Source organism: Harmonia axyridis, chromosome 1, assembly GCF_914767665.1.
Source record: "Harmonia axyridis chromosome 1, icHarAxyr1.1, whole genome shotgun sequence".
Lineage (NCBI taxonomy): Eukaryota > Metazoa > Arthropoda > Insecta > Coleoptera > Coccinellidae > Harmonia > Harmonia axyridis.
In genome coordinates this window covers 72,856,528-72,878,656 of record NC_059501.1, presented here as the reverse complement: position 1 = coordinate 72,878,656, position 22,129 = coordinate 72,856,528, and the positions used below count along the sequence as shown (strand labels likewise).

Here is a 22,129-nt window from a genome sequence, read left to right as displayed (position 1 = left end):
GGAGTTTATAAAGTTTTGAATTGGCTTACAGTTAAGGCACTCGGTTCTTCAATGACTGAAAAAATATATTTTGCATTGAACATTTTTGAGGCACTTTTGACATTCTGATTGAATCGATCAGATAATTGTTATTGATAAATTTTTAGGATCTGAGATTGAATTTTTCTTCTTGAACAATCAGAAAAAAAATTATAAATAATGTTCACAGATGTCAAATCGCTAGTGCGTCACCTATTACGGAATATAATAATTACAGGGTAGGTTAGTTTGGAAGTAGAAAACAAAAAAGATTTTAACCGATGATGAATAGGAAAATAATATGAATATTCTCAATAACTATATTCGGGAAATGCTTCTTTCATCTGAAAAATTCAAATTTGATTAGAAAAAATCATGTTGCTCCAGGATCCATCGTAGTGGCCACGCTGGAAATGAGAACTATTCTTTTTGTTCTACCAGTGGCGTTCGTACGCCAATGCTTTTTATTGAAATAAACATCCATGTTAATCTCCTAATTCAATTTATGAAAAAAAGAAATATTTTTGGAAGAAAAAACACTAATAATAAGAATAATTATCATTGAAATCACTTTGTCAATATATTCACTGGTATATTTGACAGATGGGCTTGAATTGTTTCACCATTCAAGCCATCTTCGATTATTTCGTTTCAAGTATCTAACATGCCTGTAATAATGTCCGGAATCATTTTTGAATTTTCACATAAATGCGAATTGCTGAATTGATGTTTATTAAGAAGAAAAAGTGCGGCGTCATATAGTTTTTGCAAAATGTCCACTGTCAGGATAAGGAAAAAAAGATCATAAACCTGAGACTTAGAAAATGTCATTCATATGTCTCCACCAATTTAGAAAAAATAAATTTGACTTTTTGTAAAATACTGTTCTCGGCAATAAAACATTCGCTTTTTTTCCCTTGTCTATATTATTATTATGTTTGTTCTTTCTTGTTTTCTGTTAACATCAACTCATGGAACTTCAATCTGCATTAAATATATCATTTTCATTGAAAATCGATTAAGTTCATTGAGAATTTAGTTCTTCTAATCATTTCACATGTCCTTGATTTTTGTATTCATTGTATACAGGATGACTCAATAGTGCTTGTATGGTCGTTAACTCTTGAAAATTTTGGGCTAGGAGAATGATTCTAGTTTTGACGGAATCGGAGGTACTCAGCGAATAAACTTAAATTTTTGACTCTACAGACTGATCCAAAAGCAGTGAACACGATAGCACCCTATTTTTTTAAATGAAAATTCCGAATTTTATATCCTACTCATGATCTCCATGAAATTCTGATTTCGAAATATCCCACTTCGACAAATTTCATGGATCTAAAGGTTTCAACTAAAAGTCATAACTTGAAAATCATTCGAGATGAAAGTACGATTTTTGGATTTAATTCCCAACAAATTTTCAAGTCTTCTGCAAATTTACAGATTATTCAAATCAAATCCAATCAAATAAAATTTATTTCACAAATAGTTACAAAGCCAAAGGTTACAATTAATAGTAAAAAAAAATATATATACCAAAACAATTCTCAGTTGGTCCGAAAGACACTACCATTTTTTTTTTAATTGACTTTTGAGAAATATCAATAAATCCATTCCTTCAAACGGCATGCCCTGAATTATTTTCCTGTTCTCAAATTGAACTGCACCTTATTTCAATCATATAGAACATATCAAAAAAGTTCGTAGACGTCTGAGCAAATCAAACGGGCGATAAATATTGGTAAGACTTTTTCAGCTGGAAAGGAGCAATCATTTTGAACTCCTCGAGGTAATTCAGACTATGTTTCTGTTTTTTCACGTGGTTTCCATTTGATTTGGACAAATTAACTGTTTTTAAATATTTTGAATATTTATTCGATTTAGCTTAATTTTAATTGATACTATTAGTAGGTATTGGGTATTGTTGAATGAACTCATTCCTTCGAAACTGTTCTTATTGATTTTAAAGGTTCCGTATTTTGGACCACCTGTAGAGTGATGCGTAAGTTTACAGAAGAGTTGAAAACTTTTCGGGAATTCAATCAAAAAAATCTTACAAATATCTAGTACGGTTTTCAAGTATATAATTTTTAGTTTAAACCTTAAAATTTGTCAAGAAAAGTGACCTACGTAAAAAATTATCACAGATGAATGATGAAAGTGGGGTATTTCCAAATCAGAATTTCATAGCGATTATGAGTATGATATAAAATGGGGCATTTCCATTTATAAAAAAACAGGGTCGTATCGTGTTTCACCACTTTGGAACTAGCCTGTAGAGTCGAAATTAATGTACTGTCCATTCTGTCGAAATTGATATCATTACTCTAAGCCCAAAATTTCCAGAGTTCTCGGCCGATCGAGCACTATTGACTCACCCTGTATATTTATTGTCTTGTATTCAATTCGATTTCAGATCATTCGATAATCCTCCAATGACAGACCCGTTTGTTTATATGTTTTCTCGCACAAGAATCATGGTACCACCACAATTTTTGTTCTTTAGTGTTGGCCACGTTTCCTTTGTAAAACTCTGTAGATTTTTCTCATTTTGGATGTAATTTTCACTTCAGAATCAACGCACTGATCGTTCACATCGTCATTTTCCGAAATAATGATTATATATACAAATTCCACTCATATTTCAGTTTGATTTCCATCAATGAAAGGCTCAAAATAAACATCTCCTAATAACCAACATTCCAGAGGAATTATTTCTCAAATCTTCTTCAGTTTTGTTCTCGTCGCATGAAATAACATCTTCCGCGTGCTTTTCCAATTTTCCTCTGATAAAAGGGCTGTGTTCTTGTTCGACATTCAAGCTCGTTCCTCAAAAATTTGTTTTTCGAGCAACAAGAAAATCCTCTTCGGATTATGAACAGTTCGATCGATGAAGTATGCATAAAGATGTTATATTGCAACCTCTCCTCTGATAATAAAGGGGCTCAACTATATATTGAATGTATCATGAAAATGCTTTTCTGGAGAGTGAAACGCCTGGGGAAACTTCACCAGGTACAAGATTCCGTTTTCCAGATTGAAAATGAAAGATAAATGGCCAGTTTGATTCGGTACGAATAAGATGTATTTCTCGCCAGATATAGCAACAGAATGGGAAGAAGTTTTCATTCAATTCTATTAGGTTTTTACGTTTCGAGCGAAGTACCTACGGGAAAAATAGAATAGACGAATCGTTTTAAGAAATCCTTTATATTATGTACAACATAGTATCCCAACTTTATCCGATAAAGAGAACTTCATAACCCCTTTTTATGCTTTTCAGAATTTTCATTACTCACAGATATCACCGAATCTAGCTTTCAGCATTATCATCACAATATGTTTCATGAGATATACAGGGTGGTCCCTATTTCAGAACAATAACTATGGCGTCGATTAGAACAACTCTTTTCAAGAAAAAAAGTTCATATAAATATATATCTTGACAAACTTCATTTTCAAGATACAGGGTGTTGAAGTTTAACTTCATTTATCTCTAATAGGGAAAATTGAAAAATGTTCTTGTCCTCATACGATACGAATGGTTTAATTTTAAAAAAATAAACCATAATGAGGAAAGTCTGGCTTATAACAAAGAATCGATACAGGTTCTATAGAATGATCAATTCTAGTTGAGATTTAACTGGTCAAATCTAGACAGGAATCACCCGAATGCAGAAAACACCGGCTGAATTAGGTTTCTTTATACATTCCCAAACATGTAGCTACCACCGATGAAGACGATACACACCCGATAATGAGAAAAAAAAAATACCGATGATGAAAGAAAATGATGATTAGAATAAGAATTGAAAAGGAATAGATGGTGAAATTGTTCATTTTGGTTAAGTTTTTTGAGTGAATATAATTTTGATTTAAGAGATTTAAGATATCTGTACACAGTTGTCATTGAATAACTCCACAGTATTTTTCAAGTTTATTTGTAGTTTTCGAACGAATAAACTTATTATTATTATTATTATCTAAACGATCACTCATTAATGCGCCAATTACGACCTCGGAAACCAAATAGACTCATATACAATGTAGTGATTTTCAAGGCCGCAAATGGCGCATGAATGACGAGCGCTCGAAAGCTCATGATTTTACGTTAATGCTTTCCTCGTATTCATGCGACAGTGTTCTTGAATTTTCTATGATTCTGATGACGCTTTTAACACGAAGTTTAAAAGAAAGTTCGAAATCAATATTCTTCTCATACACGCAAAAATCTAACTCAAATGAATCTATTGCCAGTGAAATATTCGGTGACACTTTTCCAATATATTTTTTGAATTTTTTATAGTTTTGCTTATGCGAACAACTTGAAATTATACATGACGCTTGAATATGTGATTATATATTTACATTCAGAATCTCAACTCTGTCTGTTTTGTGACCATGGAAGAATATATTCACGATATTTTTCTCGAATTTTGGAAATAGTTTGAAAACGTCATTCTACATGTAAATGCATTGATATGCCAATTGAGCTCTTGGAGATCACATAACTCCATATGAAAATTTTATGTAGTTTCTAAGGATACAATTGGCATATTAATTCACGTCATTGCTTTCTTGTTTTTTTAGATATTCTTCTTCAAATTATTATTTCTTATCCCCAAGCTATAACGGTTTTGTGCTCATGAAAATATTGGATATTTTTTTCCATGATCTTTTCGAATGTTCGATGGTTCTGGTAATGTGATCAACAAGAAATTCCGCACAAGGCTTGAAATTGTCATTGCTCATCCAGATGCAATATTATCATCTAGTCTAGAACGATCCAGCAAATTTTTAAATGAACGGAAAAACAAAATTTCGAATTTCACGGAATCCCTTGTCGGATTTTGCCTATTAACAAACTTATCCCTGCTTTCAAGATTCTTTCTACAAGTTTTGAGTTTGTATATCCTTCCAGTCCAAAGTTAAGTATATATACGTCCGGACAAAATCGAAATATAGGACGGATTTGTCACGGGTGAACCTTATCGTTTGAGACCATTTTCTACTCAAAACTGATATTATAACAAAATTTTGGAGCAATCTAATCGGAGGACGAGCACTCAAAAACCGAATTACAGGTACCGCTGAGAGCAGACCGAAAAGCAGACTGTAATAACGGGGTGATAAAAATAATTCATACAATCTCTTCAAACAGGCGTTTTTAATAATAAACGTCTTTTTTATGGAGCACGAATTTCATTAATGCTAAAAACACAGAAGGAGCCTATTCCACCACTTAAATTTTGTAGTTTTATGATGAGGACATAATAAAGAATAAAAATCTTATAAATCCTATATACCTAAAGGTTATGAATATCAGTATAACAATTGAGTTTGTTCAGAGAATAGCAGATCAACTGTTACACGTTACACTATTTAAATTAATTCAAAATTCATTAAAAAAAATATTTTATTCAAGTTTTATTCAACCCAAATTTCTTTCATTGAGTTTTCAAAATGTTCACATTCGAAGAATTGCATCAATTCAATCTTAGGTCAGGTTCACCGCTCATAAACTGCTGTCGTTTTTATCATAACACAGAATAGTTTCGCACAAAACAGGAGCACGAGAAGGCCAAGTTACTGAGATGGTAATAAAAAATTTTCTACCTAATTTCTCACAGGAAGGTCACGAGAACTCATTTTACCCAGGTCAGGAATAACACATTCTCGGATAGGATAATACGTTGAAGTGTATAATTTAGAACGTATCGATCGCGATTGAATAGACTATTAAAAGATTAATTATCGAGGATTCGTCAGGTTTGATATCACGCAACCAGAATAGAATTGAATAATGGGGAACTCAGGAAAAAATGTTCTTCTCAAATACATCAGTTAACTATCAACCCAGAAAACCAAATGCATGACAACACCAAAAACACCATTAAGATGCAAACTGGAAGTCGACGGCAATGTCATCCAACAAGAAATGAAATTCAAATACCTGGGCATAGAATTATCAGGCTGTGGTGATGTTGAGGAGGAAGTGAGGGCACAAACTGTGAGGGCAACAAGAGTGGCGGGATGTTTGAGTGACACGGTGTGGCGAAATAAAAACATCAAAGTGGAAACAAAGGCCAGAATTTATAAAGCAGTAGTAAGACCAACTATGACATACACCGCTGAAACTCGACCAGACACAGCGAGGACAAGACAACTACTGGAGACCACCGAAATGAGGGTACTTCGCAGAATAGCTGGAAAGACACTACTCGACCGGGAGAGAAGTGAAAATATAAGGAGAACATGCGGGGTGGAAAATATCAATGAGTGGGTATTGGGTCGAAAGAGAGAATGGAACGACCACATAAGTAGAATGGAAGAGGAAAGGATGGTCAGAATTGCACGCGATAAATCACCACTAGGTCGCAGAAGTTTAGGACGCCCTCGAAAGCGATGGAGCGACAATTTGTCGGTGTAGGCAGAGATTCGACGGAAAGAAACAGGCGAATCGCCTAAAAAAGAAGAATGAAGAAGAAGAAGAACTAGTGAAAAAACAAGTTTTCACGCCAAAAAGAGGCTGTATTTGTTCAACCATATCAAAAGAATAATACCAGATAAAAGTTATAATTACATAGGTGTACAACTTTGCTTCCACCGTTTTTTCTTTTCAAAATTCGAGGCTTTAGTGTAAAAACTGGATAGGTTAGGTTAGGTTCACTTTCGAGGTCAGCACCTTGTTGTGGTGGGAGGGCTTGTAGTAACTGCCTCTTGTGAAGAAGACAGTGAAACTAAGACTGACCAAAAAATGTGGCGAGGCTAATCCGAGCCTGCTACATTCCTCATACTTCAACAATCCCATGTTCCCCAAACACTACATTTCTGCCAATACCTGCCCATCCCTAAGAACATCCCCTTATCTCTACTTTTCCCAGCGACAGGTTATAGCAGAACAAGCAGAGAAGTAGAGCTGCCAGCATGCAGTCCAGCAGGGTCCATCAGAGAGGCGCAGAACCGACCAGACAGAGGCCATAAAGGTAGGTAGAAATCATTGACAGGTCTAGCAGAAAGAGACAGAAGAGGCCGAGAAGGAAGCAAGAAGATGCCAACTTTTGGCTGTACGTGGAAGAATAGGGGCTACTTATGTTTCCGCGGGCGCCAGTTTAGGATCTTAAGTGTTATTCTCAGTACACTATTCGAGCAGTAACTATGACTTTAATGACTTCGAATCTTAGGAAACGAGGATAACGAAAAAGTATCTTAGTAAAAGTACTAACATATTTTTTCGTTATCCTCGATTCCTAAGAGAGGTAGTTCAGTAGTTTCGACTGTGAGCAGTGGGATTGAGCAGAGGCTCAATCCCACTGCTAAAAATCCCCATCCTTGAACTTTCCTACACAAACTGAGGCTGATCCTATGCTGTGAGGACTTAGGGTTTGGGTTAGTTGTGCAAGTCCGCAAAGGTCGCAAGACAAGGGGCAAGAAGCTTCTCCTCGTGGTGTTAAGTTCTAAGGGAGGAGGCTTGTCGACCAAGACCCTGTAGGGAACTACCTCAGGCTTGAGTTCCGTAATCAGAGCTATGGGGGAAACCACGGAACGAGGGAGATCATTGATGGGTAGTTACCTCACGCTTTTTAGGCTACCTGTTAAATAACTCAACCACCTTCAACGAATTGCTTCTGTCCTATCCCACACTCCTTAGGGTAGGACAGCGTTACACAAAGAAGGTCATTCCGACGTATAGTACCAAACCCTTGGTGAGCCGGCCGCACTGAGGCTGAATGCGTAAGAGGGGTTGGCGTCCTTGGAACCTTTTTCTACGGGAGTGTGTCTTCAGGAAAGCCTCTCACTAGCCAGCAGGTGCCGCCAGGTGTTTTACAACACACAACAGTGGACTCTAGAGCGATCGACGATCACAACGAAAATGGCCAGCAGAACAAAAAAGATGTGAAAAGAACCTGGCTCTGGTAACTCAATTTCAAAGCTATGTATTGCTCATACTGAGGAAAAAATTATTTCTCACGGCATTTTGCCCACACCTCGTTTGGTAGACCAATGAAATTGGACTTTTGAGTTGTTTCTATAGAAACGCAATAAATTAGCACATACTGTCAACGAAGGCCATTTCGATTTGAATCGAGTTCATTACTTGAATTATTGAAATTGGTGCAGTTATAGAAAAAGTATAGTGTGCAACATGTGGAGAATAGTATATTGTGCAACAAGTGGGGAAAGTCCCACACTTCTCGCGAGTGTGAAAGTTTGTGGCACGAGCCTGAAAGGCGAGTTCCGCTAACGCACGAGTGAGAAAAGGACTTTATCCCCATGTTGCACACTTAAGTTTTCCTACAACTGCACAACTTCCAATAATTCAATAATGGACTTGATTCAAATCAAATTGGCCTTCGTTGACAGTATGTGCTAATTTATTGCGTTTCCATAGAAACGACTCAAAAGCCCAATTTGATTGGTCTACCAAGCGAGGTTTGGGCAAATTGCCGTGAGAAATAATATTTCTCACAGTATGAGCAAAACATAGTTTTGAAATTGAGTAGGCTATGAAGAAAACGCTACTTTTCATAGCAGTTGTAGGAAAAGTCCTTTTCTCACTCATGTGTTTGCGACACACTCGCGAGAAAAGTTGGACTTTCCCCACTTGTTGCATAATATACTATTGATTGCTTGTAATTGTTTTCTATAAAAAAAGAAATATTGAATATCAAAATCTGAACTTCGTTTATTTTGTGGTCATGGAAATATTGAGTACCTTTTTCGGTATTCTTCTTCAATTTTCTTCTTTACACTATTGACTCAAAATTCGTCAAGAAGATTGAAATGGGGTCTAAAAAGTCGCAATTATTTCATGAATGAACCAAAAGCTCCTGATTTCATGTGAGTACTGTTAAGTTTATCAGTTTTTCAGATGCATACATCATTAAATAGTTACGATTGTCCATGTTTTATCTCGAACACCTCAACAACTAACAAAGAAAAGACTGGCACTAGCCTTTGTCTAGACCCATCTTCCTCCATTATCACCTCCTCCATCCTTGTCATTCAACAAGTATCATCAACTCCCCCCCTCCAGTCTACCCCCTCAACCCCAAACCCCATAATGAACACACTCCATTCGACAGGAAGCACAAAGGATAGTTGCACGAAGGTGACAATCGCAAACAATCCAGAGCATTCAGCGCCCATCGGGCTTCCGCTCTATCCCCACCCCTGGTCGCCGTCCGACGACGGTAAGCCAATTCCCGACTTTAATTACTCCCCCGCCGTCCCCTGGATTTGCCGAAATCCCGAAATGCAGAACGTCCATAGAATACGATGATGATACGCGCGACCGATCTGAAAAGGGCTTAATATAATTCGACTGAGCTTTGCGACACTTAATTTCTACTGATATGTAGGCAGGGAACGTATTTAATCAGGGGGGTGGGGAGGCGGTGAACGAAAAATTATTTGAATTGGTGAATTGCGTGAAATGTTGAATCCGAGTCTTCTCAGTACCTGAAGCCGTTGCATCATCGGAACTTCTCTAAGAATCAATTATTATAGGGTTACCAGTGAATGAGGAAAGCACTGACATGAATCCTCCTAATTTGAGCGCGCGTAAAATTGAACATTAGCAAAGATGAAATATGCTACATTTTACAGTTTTTCTTCGATAAAGGCGAAAATGCAAGCCAGACGGCTGAAAATGTAAATAGTGTTTATGGCCCTGTTATTATTACAGCCAATATTGTGCACTTCTGGTTTGGTCGATACCGTTCCGGTAATTTCGATATCAAAGATGCATCACGCACTGGAAGACCATACCTACCATAATGTGAACACTGTTACGATTACCCAAGAGCTGAAGATTGCACAAAAAACCGTTTGAAACCATTTGCATCAGGCTGGCCTCAAGAAGATGCTCGATGTATGGCTACACACGAGTTAATGCAAAAAAACCTCATGAACCTAATTTCTATCTGCAAATCGTTGCTGAATCGCAACAAAATCGATCCATTTTCGAAGCAGTTGTTGACTGATGATGAAAAGTGGATCACTTACGACAACGTCAAGCAAAAACGGTCTAGGTCGAAACACAATGAGCCCGGAGAAACGGTGTACAAGCTAGGATTGACGGTCAGGAAGGTTTTGCTGTGTGTTTGATGCGATTGGCAGGGAACGGCACAACTGTTAACTCGGAACTGTACTGTCAACAATTGGACCGTCCGAAGGACGCAATCGCCCAGAAGTGGCCAGCTTCTGGACGAGGACCCACATTGTTAATGACTCGTCCGAAGCTCCGCTCAGGAAGTTTTGTAGGAAGGTTCTTATCGGTTTTGAGGACCTTATAATTCGGACCTAGCACCAAGTGATTATCATTTGTTCCTGCCCATGTATAACAATTTTATGGTGAAGAATTCGCTTCAACAGGGGCTTGTAAAAATCGGTTGTCTCAATTTTTACCAATAGAGACGATGGCTTCTATGAGAGATGTTTAATGATATAACCTTCGAAATGGTAACAAGTTATCGAACAAAACGAAGCATATTCGGCCTAACGCGAGCAAAAAAAATTCAATTTAAGCAATGAAATTTGACGCACAAAAATCAAAAAACCGTTGAAAGTAAATAATATTTAATTTTTTATGTTTTTATAAGGGATATTACCTCTGTGATCAATATCAATGATGTCATTGTCTGACGTGTAGTTTAGTTTAGATCTCAGTTCAATGATATGATAAGCGAGGTTTCAGTTTGAAGAGTTCATTCTTGGATTATAAGAATCAGATGAGAAAAAATTTTATGGAACTACAAATATTTCGAATAGTACGCAGTCTTCTTCTTTATGTGCCGTCTCCTTTAAGAAGGTTGGCTATCATCATGGCGATTTTTACCCTTGAAGTTGCGGATCTGAACTCAACAGTACGCAGGAGTTAGGTCAAATTCAATTTTTTTATGTGAATAGTTTTGGATAATTTCATATTTTTTTGTGAATAGTTTTGGATAATTTTATATATTTTTTTATTGATTCAATATTGTTGTCATTGTTAAACTAATTGTATTTTCGACATTTCAAAGTGTTGTCATTCAATATCTATATAGAAAAACCGGTGACGGATTAGTCTTTGTTAATATAATTTATGTACTATTTTGTGTTTTTAGTGCAAAAAATGTTTCACACGAGCGGGAAATGGGATTTCCGCACTTGTTGCATTCTATGTTTTTTCTAGGTTGGTAATTAGCCAGTACACTCTTTCAGAATAGATATTAAAACGCACAAGTTGAAATGATTGATTTCAATATAGCCTTCGTTCACAGTGTGTATTTCCTACATTCCCTAATCAACAACATTTCAAATGCCCGATTTTTTGGTAGATTACACTACAGAACCATTGTGCACACTTTGAAATAGAAGAAATGTTTCAGCACGTTTTTAGCGCAAAAAGGCAGTCTTCTGTTTCGAAAGCAACTAAATGATGATATGAAGCCTATATTTCATAGATTTTTGAGAAAAATAGTTTGTATATTTCAGTACAATCTCCGATTGATAGGCGCGCCAACAGTTTTTCACTGTTAGGCGTTACTTAGGCTTTTTAGGTTTTATAATATCAATGAACTCACATGATATCTCCAAGCTTGAGCCTTGTCTGTATGAGGGCGCACGTTTTATGGTCCATGGTGGTGACCGCCCTTCTACGACGTGCATATCGTACTGAAGGGCTGAAGTCATCTGCACCACCACGCATAATGGCGGAACCTTTCCGTCGGTTTGACATGTGTCGTCCTGCCACTCCGCCAAGCATCCTAGAAAGAAGTCATTTGTTAAACATAACTCAAAGTCATACGAAAACACATTTCAATAGATCAGGGTATTTGAGTTGCAATCAAAAAGATGAAGTGAGATGCACAAGAATCACCACAATTTGGAATGCATCACAAAAAATAATACAGGACAGAACATGAAATATTAACACAAATGAAATTAATTTCACGGCATACAGACAATTTTTTAATTACTAGTCCAACGCTCTGCCGAGGAAGATGAAGTTTCTGCGCTTCCTCGACCACTTAGTGGCTTGAGCGTCGGACATGTAATTTGGAGGTTGCGGGTTCGAGTCTCGCTCAGGGAAGTACTTTTTCCAGAATTGAAATATTGTCTGAATGCCGTGAAATGAATTTTATTTATGAACACACAGACGTTGAACCATTATTCACTTATAAACAAAAATATTTATCAGTTTCTCTATCTCAATAAGCACAATTAATACACCTTTATTTCAATATGTTGTACATTTTTTGTACGGTGAAACGATTAGATATTTTTTTTTCATGTATTCTCTAGCCTTCTTTAAATAAACGGAATGTACATTTTCATCGGGAAAACATTTCAAATCGGCTAAATTCGATAAAACAATAATAAGCTTGACGAAATGGCGAAGGCGCTGGGTTCGGAAAATCTTCCGTTCTGTTTTTTAACTAATTACCTAGTTAAATGTCATATTAAATTTGATAACATAGTTGAATTATCATATTTACATAGTAATGCGACGATTCAACAAGGTATGTAATCAGCTAAAAAAATATAGGTACACAGTGACCCATAGAAACGAAAACTGCGAAAGTAAAATATTAAAAATACTGCTTCCTCACTGAACATGACAAAATTGATCACTGTTTTCTACGATCAAACCTAATGGCAAAAGTTCAAATAATTCTTTTTTTCGAGAGATGTTTCTCGACGGAGCAACGGGGGAAAGTACCATCTCTCTAGTCCAATAAGAGTTTTGCCGTACCGCCCACAAAGCTCCAAAGCTCTTCGCGGATTCCTGGAAATCGAATATTCTCGAAGGACTAGAACCTGATACACAGATGTCACACATCTGGTACAACCGTCTTGTTTTCGATCTTTCCTAACCCCAGTAAATCTCCTAAGATTTACAATCGAGTAATCGATCCGACATGTCTTCGACATCTCGAAGAATTAACACTTCCTTTCTAAGTTATATACAATAGTAATTCGTTCCTTGTAAATTCATTGAAACTGTCATGCCCTCGACACTTGAAGAAACTAATAGGTCTCCAAGAATCCTGTTGACCATCTCAATTATTCACCGGAAACAATAACTGGATCCTACATGTATCCTAAAAATTGTTGAACTCGAATAAGAATCACTTATTTACATTTAATAGTAGTCAATTTCAGAATTTTATTCCATAACTAGTTTAGTCCGAGGGTCAATCTTAGTAAAAAGCGATAGAGAATATTTCTACACTACGATACAATAATCATATTTTAAGACTCTGTATTTGTTGTTAAATTTCAATATAACTGAACTAAATACCTCTCAATGGAAGTGAAAGCAGTGTTATATCCAACATTCACCCTGATATTCCTAGGAATTTCTGGTTTATTAAGTTTTAGAGTTGGCCGTGTTGCATTTACAGGCCTTTTCATTTCATTTTCATTTTCATTTCACTAGACGATGAATATACCAACATAAAATTTTCGTATAGCGGTAGCGTTGCTGAAGCATTTTGGGAGTTTGAATTATGAACGAATAAATAATACTTCGAGATTTTCAATGAAATGTTATACTGAATGAAAACTCCGAACTGCGAAAATCAACAATCACTAGTTCAAAAGCTCATCTGACAACTTCACGTTCTCGCGTTTTAACACTGCAATATTCATTTCCAGATTCTTTTCTCGAGTGGAAATATTCCGTGAGATGGACAAAAGCATAAACCCTTTGCTGAAATTCGCATCGTCTTTTTTACGTGAAATTCAAAGGATTCATTTCTGCTAGGATCTAATTAGAATCAACTGATAAACAAGAATAGAGATGAGCTTGCATTTCATAGGAAATGTTAATAAAGGGATATTTCAAATTCACGATCATATCCGAGTAAACAAACCGGTATATGATCTGCTGAGTTCATTACTCACACTCACGTTAGCTGTTAAACGTAACGATTCATGAATTGAATATTGAAATTTCAATGAGTATTTGGATGAAGCAACCTCGGTCAATCATTGTGGCAGATTCATTAAGCTATCCCATGAATTGGAACGTACAGGATTCAATTGTTTTGGTAAAAGTTGTGTAGAGAAAAGATAAACTGAATGTCATATCGTTTTAAGTAGGTATAAGCAGAGTGTTTGGAAATTCGACGTAATCCTTTGAAGAGGTCATAATAGAGGTTGTTTGCAACATATTGAGTACAGTGAACAAAAAGTCAAAAAAGGTCTGAACTATGGCAGTAATCAAAGTTTTCAGAAAATCTTCGAGTAGTTCTGTAAAAGAATCAAATCTGTGAAAACTGTGTTATAACGCGCTTCATGAAACTTTGATTAACCAATCTATTCGTTGCATGTAATTTGATATCTATGAAGTATATGGAGGTATCAAAAATGAACTGAAATTTAACGCAGAAATGATTTGATTGAGAAAACAACCCGATAAATGTTTTATGATACCAACCATAGACCGTGAAAATTCAATGGAAGCTTTCTTGAGAGCTTAAATTTTGTGGTTACCTTTAGGAAGGAGAATGGTCGCCCGAAACTTAAACAATCTTAGGAATAATTGGTATTAAGTGACCACAATTTTTTGCTGGAATTTTTTTTTAATCTGTTGTGTATTACTCCGATTACTCGAAAGAAAGGATTTTGTCATACAAATAACATACATCAATTCCTCATTTCATTAATTTTCTGAAAAAAGCATAAATGTTACCCAACTGTATTACTAAATATCTAGCGGCAATTGGTTTGAATGTAACATCCTGTAGTTTGTTACATTTTTAGATTAATGAAAATGAGCTGTTTCCAAACATGTTTGGTACTTGTGGTCTAGCCGACAAAATATGAAAGAAATTATTTCTTATTTTTATACATTTTTGTTAATCAAAAAATGTGACAACATGTGTTACATTCAAACCAATTGCCGCTAGACAATAAGTATTTTTGATAATATTGTTATTTTAACTAATAAAGAATGTTACGCGTTACTTTATGAGCACACACAAAACTATTGTATTTTTGTCCACCCTGTACAACTTGTGATACATTTTCGCAATCAGCTCAGCTAGAGTAATCGGAAGATTGAGACAAAATGGGGGTGTTCCATTTAAAAAAAAATACGTCATTACTCGAAAGTAATTCATCCTGTTTTTTACATTATTATTTCAAAATACGGTAAATTAAAATGAAAAATCAGGATATCAGGATAATTTCTTAAAATGGTCTGTTTAGCAAAAAATGAATTTGTTCCATACTTCACGGACATAGTGTATACCGGTTTGTTTACTGGAACATGATCGCGAATTTTAAATATCTCTCTATCAAAATTTTGTATAGAAAGCAAGCTCGTCTCTATTCTTGTTTATCCGTTGCTTCTAATTAGATCCTAGCAGATATAAATCCTTTGAATTTCTCATGAAAAAACGATGCGAATTCTAGCGAAGGGTTTATTATTTTGTCCATCTCACAGTATATTTCCACTTGAGAAAAGAATCTGGAAATGAATATTGCAGTGTTGGAACGCGAGAACGAGAAGTTATCAGATTTACTGAAGCATGAACTTTTGAAATAGTGAATGTTGATTTTCGCAGTGGAGAATTTTCTTTGGGTGTAATATTTCATTTAAAATCTCGGATTTTATTATTTATTCGTTCATCATTTGAACCCCCAATCTGCTTTAGTAACACTGTGTATACTACAATTTAGGTTTTGCACGATCCTGCGAACGCGCTGATTCAGAAAATATCGCATTGCATTCCCAAGCAGGTTTTATTATAGTATTTTTGGAATGATTTCAATGATTTTTCCTTTTTTAAGAAACATTTCGGCGTCAACTGCCAGGAACATTAGCCTTCCGGGAAAACCTTTAGGTTGAGTAGATTTACTAACTGACGTAGAAACTGCAACACCCAGAAGGAGCGGTTCAAATTTAATTTTTTTTTTTTGGTGAAACATAGATAGTATAACAAGAAGTAAATGTGAATTATTGAGTTTAGAGAAAAAATTGTGAAGGCTTTTTTCATGTTAACAATTTTTGTAACTCTAATATTATAGCCGTTCTATGCAACCACAAACCAGCTGTTCGAGGAAATCCAAAGTCGATGTTTTGTTGTTGTTATAATGCCTAGAGCACGTGTACGCGGAATGTATCGTCAGCTAAGTGAATTTGAAAGAGGTCGAATTATTGTTCTAAGTTTGGCGGGGTTGTCATTTCGGGAAATCGCTTACCGTACAAACAGAAATCCAACAACTGTTATTAAATGTGTGGTTTGCTAATGCCAAAAATCGAAGGAGAGTCGGCACCGGACGTCGAAGAAGCACAAATGAAGTTCAAGATCGACATCTAAGACTTATGGCCATTAGAGACCGATTTTCGACAACTTGATTTTTGGCTGATAAGTCGTTAGGAGAACTAGGCCATTCTGTAAGTGTCGCCGAATAAGGTCTTTCGGGCTGCAGCATTATCGACCTCATCTTTTGTTACCTCTGACGGTTGAGCATCGCCGGCAACGATTACAGTGGTGTAGAGAACGTCAACTTTGGAATGTGGAATGGCATCAAGTCGTATTTTCTGATGAATCTAGATTCTCCTTGGGTGTACATGATGGCCGAAGAAGGGTTAGATGATGTCGGGGAGAAAGACGTGAACCTCAGTTTGATGTTGAGCGTCATGTACACCGGACAGTAGGCATTATGGTATGGGGTGCTAGTACACATGCAAGTAGGTCACCTTAAGTCTTTATTCGAGGTAACATGACAGCGCTGCGTTACCTTAAAAAATAGTGGAGCCTATATTCTCCCTTACCTCAACCGGCTCGAAAATCCAATATTTCAGCAAGATAATGCCCAACCTCATGTTTTCAGAGATAGTTTGACTTTTTCGGAGCGACCTATGTCAATATTTCGCCCATAGAGCATGTTTGGGACATCATGGGTAGAAGGCTTGGAAATTTACCACAGCTCCCATGGACTGTGAGACATAAAGTACAGGTACCTTGGGATAGTATCCCTCAAGAAGAAAAAGACTATCTTATTGCATCAATGCCTAGACGTGTTGGGGAGTGTATAGATAATCGCGGTGGGCAAACACATCATTAACAAATTTATCAGAAAAAATAGTAAACCCTTCATTTCATTCTCCAAATTTCAATTATTCACTTCTTGCTATACTATCTATGTTTTAGCAAAAAAAAATTTTTAATTTAAAAATCTCCTTCTGGGTGTGCAGTTTCTTTGTCAATTGGTAATAATAATAAAAATTATAAAATTTATTTAACACTTGGCTAGTATGAAAATAGAAAATTCATATAACAATACAAACTAAATACAACAGAATACAAACAGAACATGCAGTGACAAACATACCAATCAACAAATAAATAAATATATGAGTAAATAAATATAAAATGTAATAATGAATAAATCAATAAATACATGTATGAATTAAAATGTAGAAAGACTGGGTGAAATAAATCCGTTCGTTATAAGAACTTGTAAATTTGTTTCAGAATCTGGGTCTTTCTTTACAATATCTGTTAAGCTAATTCTCAAAGTCTAATTCATCACGAACTTCCTGATATTTCGTAACATATAGAGGGAGGTCAAATTAGTATACCCCATTGATTTATTAGCCCAAACAATAAATCGAAATCATCAGCAATACCATCAGATACAATGTTATAACGCTGACGCAAACATAAATCGCTGGCAACATTTCAAGCAACATCCTCCCCAATCGCACCGGCTTCTCACAGCAATAAAAACCCGATTCGCACAATCCCAATTAAACCCCTAATTATTGCCCCTATTCCCTTGTCTCCTGGGTAATTTATCTCCAAGGATCCCACAGGAAGTTTTCTTCCCAACGCCTCGAGCGTCTGCGAATAGGTATCTGGTCGGAAAATTACCTAGTGATATGTAAGGCGTTGGATTCCAGAAAAATTAGAAATGCTACTCCGGAGGTTAACGCACCTTCCATGTAATCCTATGCGGACCGTGTGCGGTCCCAAACAAGTATTCCCCCAAGTGCACAAGAATGCCGGTTTGGCACCTTGAGAACTTCGCGTTTCGACAATCTCGCTTCGTTGGATTTTAAGCAGTCGGTTTCGAGTGACTGTTGAGGTTTCGAAGACTTGTTTTACGTTGGAGATGAGGTGTTTAGGGTTGTTGTTAGGGTGTGAAGTTATGGCGGGATTAGAGGAGGGGGGTCTTTCAAAATATAGGTACTTGCAACAGAGTTAGATTATTCCAGGATTCCTAGCAGTGATCAGCGGGTTTTCACTCAACGAATTTTACAAATACACGCAAAATCTGAACCCGATCGAATCTGTTGCCATTGATATATTGGGTGTAATTCTTAAATTGGTTTCTTTTATTGACTAGTCTCTAAAACATAATATTATTCAATGAATACAAAATCAACAGAATCATAACATTCTACAAGGTGTTCCATTGGTAATCGTAAAAACTTGAACGGTGAATATAGGACATCGAGGTGGTTCTAGATATACCCCATTTATTGGGTCTGACTGCCTTGGTTACCGAGATACAAGATGATTCCTGAATAATGCTGATTTCTTTCCGAGAACTTAACAAGCGAACCATCCTGTATATTTTCTTCACGAATCTTTCTCATTTAAATTTTAAATGAATCACCTAATGATCACAAGGAAAATTTAGGTCCAGATTAAAAAAAAATTAGGAGGCACAGACTACTCCACACAGCTATAAATTGCGCTTTTTCCTAATTCAAAGTCCTTCCTCGATAACTCTCGAAGTATTCATTTTAGATATAAGGTTTGCTGAATCGAGAATGAAAAGTGTTTTTTTCGAAAAAAACATTTTCTGCAGAAATATTTTATCATAAGAATGGCATTCACCCATGAACCGTTGAGTTTTTACTCAGGGTATGGACGCTGAGTAAAAACTCAGAAATTTCCATCAAAAAAGCTTTCTAATGATGCAATTATATACTATGTGTGCCATTTGAAATGAGGAAGTAATAGTCTGTAAATTTGTAAAGATCTGAAAATATTTTATTAGGAAGAAAGATCATTGATATGCAAATTTTCAGCACAAAACTGTCATCAGTTTTCCATGAACATCTAAAAGGGCATCGTGGTGAATCACCCTATATAGAAAACCGAGTAGAAAACTGTTCAGCCAATCAACTTATCAACGTTTTTCAATGCAAAAATCACCTAACAATATTCATGGAAATACTTCATTGATTAGGTGAATAAGAGAATAATTATTTATATTTAAATTAATATTAAATATCAATATTATTATCGAATATATTTAATATTCAATAATAATATCGATATTTAATATTAATATTAATATGAATAACTATTCTCTAATTCACCTAATTGATATAATATTTCCATGAATATTGTTAATTGATTTTTGCATTGAATAACACTAAATGAAAAATAGCAATGCCTTCTGCGCTTTGAAGAACGAGTTGTATTTGAGAAGATTATTTTTTCAACAATTTAAATGTGACAATATTCTATGAGGTGATAGCACTGAATCGGTTTGGGTTCATTTTTCAATAATGCACTTTAAGCTGTCAATAATGAGGAATTCAAAGTAAAATTTCGATGTTTCAATGTGAACAAGGTATTATCGATGGGGAAGTGATATTATCAGTATCGAATGATTGGCTAGAATAATGCATTATTATTAGTTGAAACCTCCGAAATGTCAGATTTTGACATGTGAAAAAAATAATCTTTGAAAGATCCTCGAGGCAATCATCAGCTGACTTCTTTTTCTCACTTAGAAAACACATAAAATGCTATCATACACGGTACATCAATATATGTTGGGGGACATGAGATAAAAATCTCAAAACCTACTTCAGATAAACTGACAACATAGAGCACTGCAGATACTTAAACTTCATGTTTATCCAAGATAAATATACAAATTTAACAAAAAAACAACAACAACAATCGGTTTGATCACTAAAACTGATTAATAGAATATGTAAAACCAGCATAAACCGTACTCTAATTGCATTGCTACAGAAAATTGAGAAAGCACTGACGTGAAGTAAGCAGCTTTTGAGTGCTCATCATTCAGTCACCAATTTCGCCCTTGGAGACCGCATAATTGTTTTTCTATTGAAAATTTGAATTGGTTTCTATTTAATATTATGCAGCTGAAACCCCAAATTGTAAATCAATATCTGTTGTTATCTTCCCGATGTAACAAAGATTCCTATTCGAATAAATCGTTCACTTCGAAAACCAAGTTTTCTTTCCACAAAATATAATTACATATATTCAAATAAAATTTCATCTCAATCGGATTTGTTGTCAGTATAGTATCGGATTTATGGATTTCGATATTCTTCTTGAATTTTCTATGGTTCTGGTTACACTATCCACCAAAATTCAGTACGAATCTTCAACTTAATGTGCCCGCAATGTCGGTAGAAATAGTAATCATTCAGTATTTAGTATATATTTAGTATTTCTTTGACAATATTCCTCTTGAATTCTCAATGGTTCTGGTAGAGGTAGAGCGATCATCATGACATTCCGCACTAGGCTTCAACTTGTCATTCCACATCCAGATGCATCATCACGATCACAATATTGCGAACGGTCATATTTACGAAACCTCTAGTCGAATTTTGTCTACTTGAAAATGTAACCTACCCCAAAGATTTCCAAGTTTCTAGGCCCTTCCACTATACAGCGAACACAGTCAATGAAATAGAATCCGTAATATATTCATCCAGCCTCAGAAAAATACATACTAACTATTACGATTGTAACCAAACATCAAAGCAATCAACAACAGCATGTATCGAATGGTTTTTTCCACTCCAATCCCCTGAAGAAGCAAAACAAACAACAATACTCACACATTTTTCGGCATTTCAATCCAATATAGTTCTTTTTAAGGTGATTACGAGAGGAAACGACATCCGGCCAGAACATTTCCATATCAAACAGATACAAAACGTAAAATGGCAATAGTTTGCTTTTCGGTGATTACCATAATCGAGATAACTTTATCACTCATTGAATATCGTCACGCTGATGTTACATGGGACAGGGATCGATATTTCCCTTATCTGCTTATTTTTGCAAACAAACAGGGAATAGGTGAACTAGGGAGACGGTGAATTTTTATGATAATGAGGATGGGTTTTCATTATACTCTAGGCTCATTGCTTTTGATTGCATACAAGAAAAATGAATTGTATCGGGTGTTTTTTTTCGAGGTATATAACTTTAAGTTGACATTACTGTTCAAGATGGCGACCGATTTAACAGCTGTCCAGTGATTTATTTTAAGTTTGGTTTGGCAATTCATCATGAATAGACTGATGCCTAAACAACGCTTGCAAATAGTGCAATTTCATCTCGAAAATAATGGTTCTGTGCGGAATACGTATCGCGCACTACGTCCATTTTATTTTGTTTAGCAATGAAGCGCACTTCTGGTTGAATGGCTACGTCAACAAACAAAACTACCGCATTTGGAGTGAAGCTAATCCTCAAGTGTATGTCGAAACACCGTTACATCCAGAAAAACTGACTGTTTGGTGCGCTTTATGGTCTGGTGGAATCATTGGTCCGTACTTCTTCAAAAACGATGATGGCCAGAACGTTACAGTCAATGGTGATCGGTATAGAGCCATGATTACTAACTTTTTCATTCCTGAATTGAACAACCATGATGTCCAGGAGCTGTGGTTCCAACAAGACGGCGCAACATGTCACACAGCTCGTGCCACAATCGATTTATTGAAAGACACGTTTGGTGACCGCCTAATTTCACGTTTTGGACCTGTGAATTGGCTTCCAAGATCTTGTGATTTAACACCGCTAGACTACTTTCTGTGGGGCTATGTTAAGTCATTGGTCTATGCGGATAAGCCACAAACCCTCGACCATTTGGAAGACAACATTCGCCGTGTTATTGCCGATATACGTCCACAAATATTGGAAAAAGTCATCGAAAATTGGACGTCCAGATTGGACTACATCCGAGCCAGCCGTGGCGGTCATATGCCAGAAATCATTTTTAAAATGTAATGCCACAAGATTATCCTTCGGATAAATAAAATTCATCGAATAATCCATCGTTGTTTTATTGCAATTTAAAGTTCTATAGCTCT

General features: G+C 35.9%; 1 protein-coding gene across 27 annotated transcripts in view; it reads right to left on the bottom strand.

The window, feature by feature from the left end:
- The window catches only part of LOC123679986 (voltage-dependent calcium channel type A subunit alpha-1), a 312,605-nt gene that overhangs the window by 121,797 nt on the left and 168,679 nt on the right, over positions 1-22,129 (bottom strand). For 26 of the 27 annotated variants that reach the window (XR_006747592.1, XR_006747595.1, XM_045617641.1 and 23 more), the window contains exon 3: positions 11,586-11,768. Coding sequence is in view for 25 of the 27 variants with exons in the window: in XM_045617641.1 (XP_045473597.1) it covers positions 11,586-11,768 (183 nt within the window). In the remaining 2 variants the exon portion in view is untranslated. Of the gene's footprint in view, positions 1-11,585; positions 11,769-20,866; positions 20,938-22,129 lie in introns of those variants that run through there. The other variant, XM_045618557.1, reaches the window with a different exon arrangement.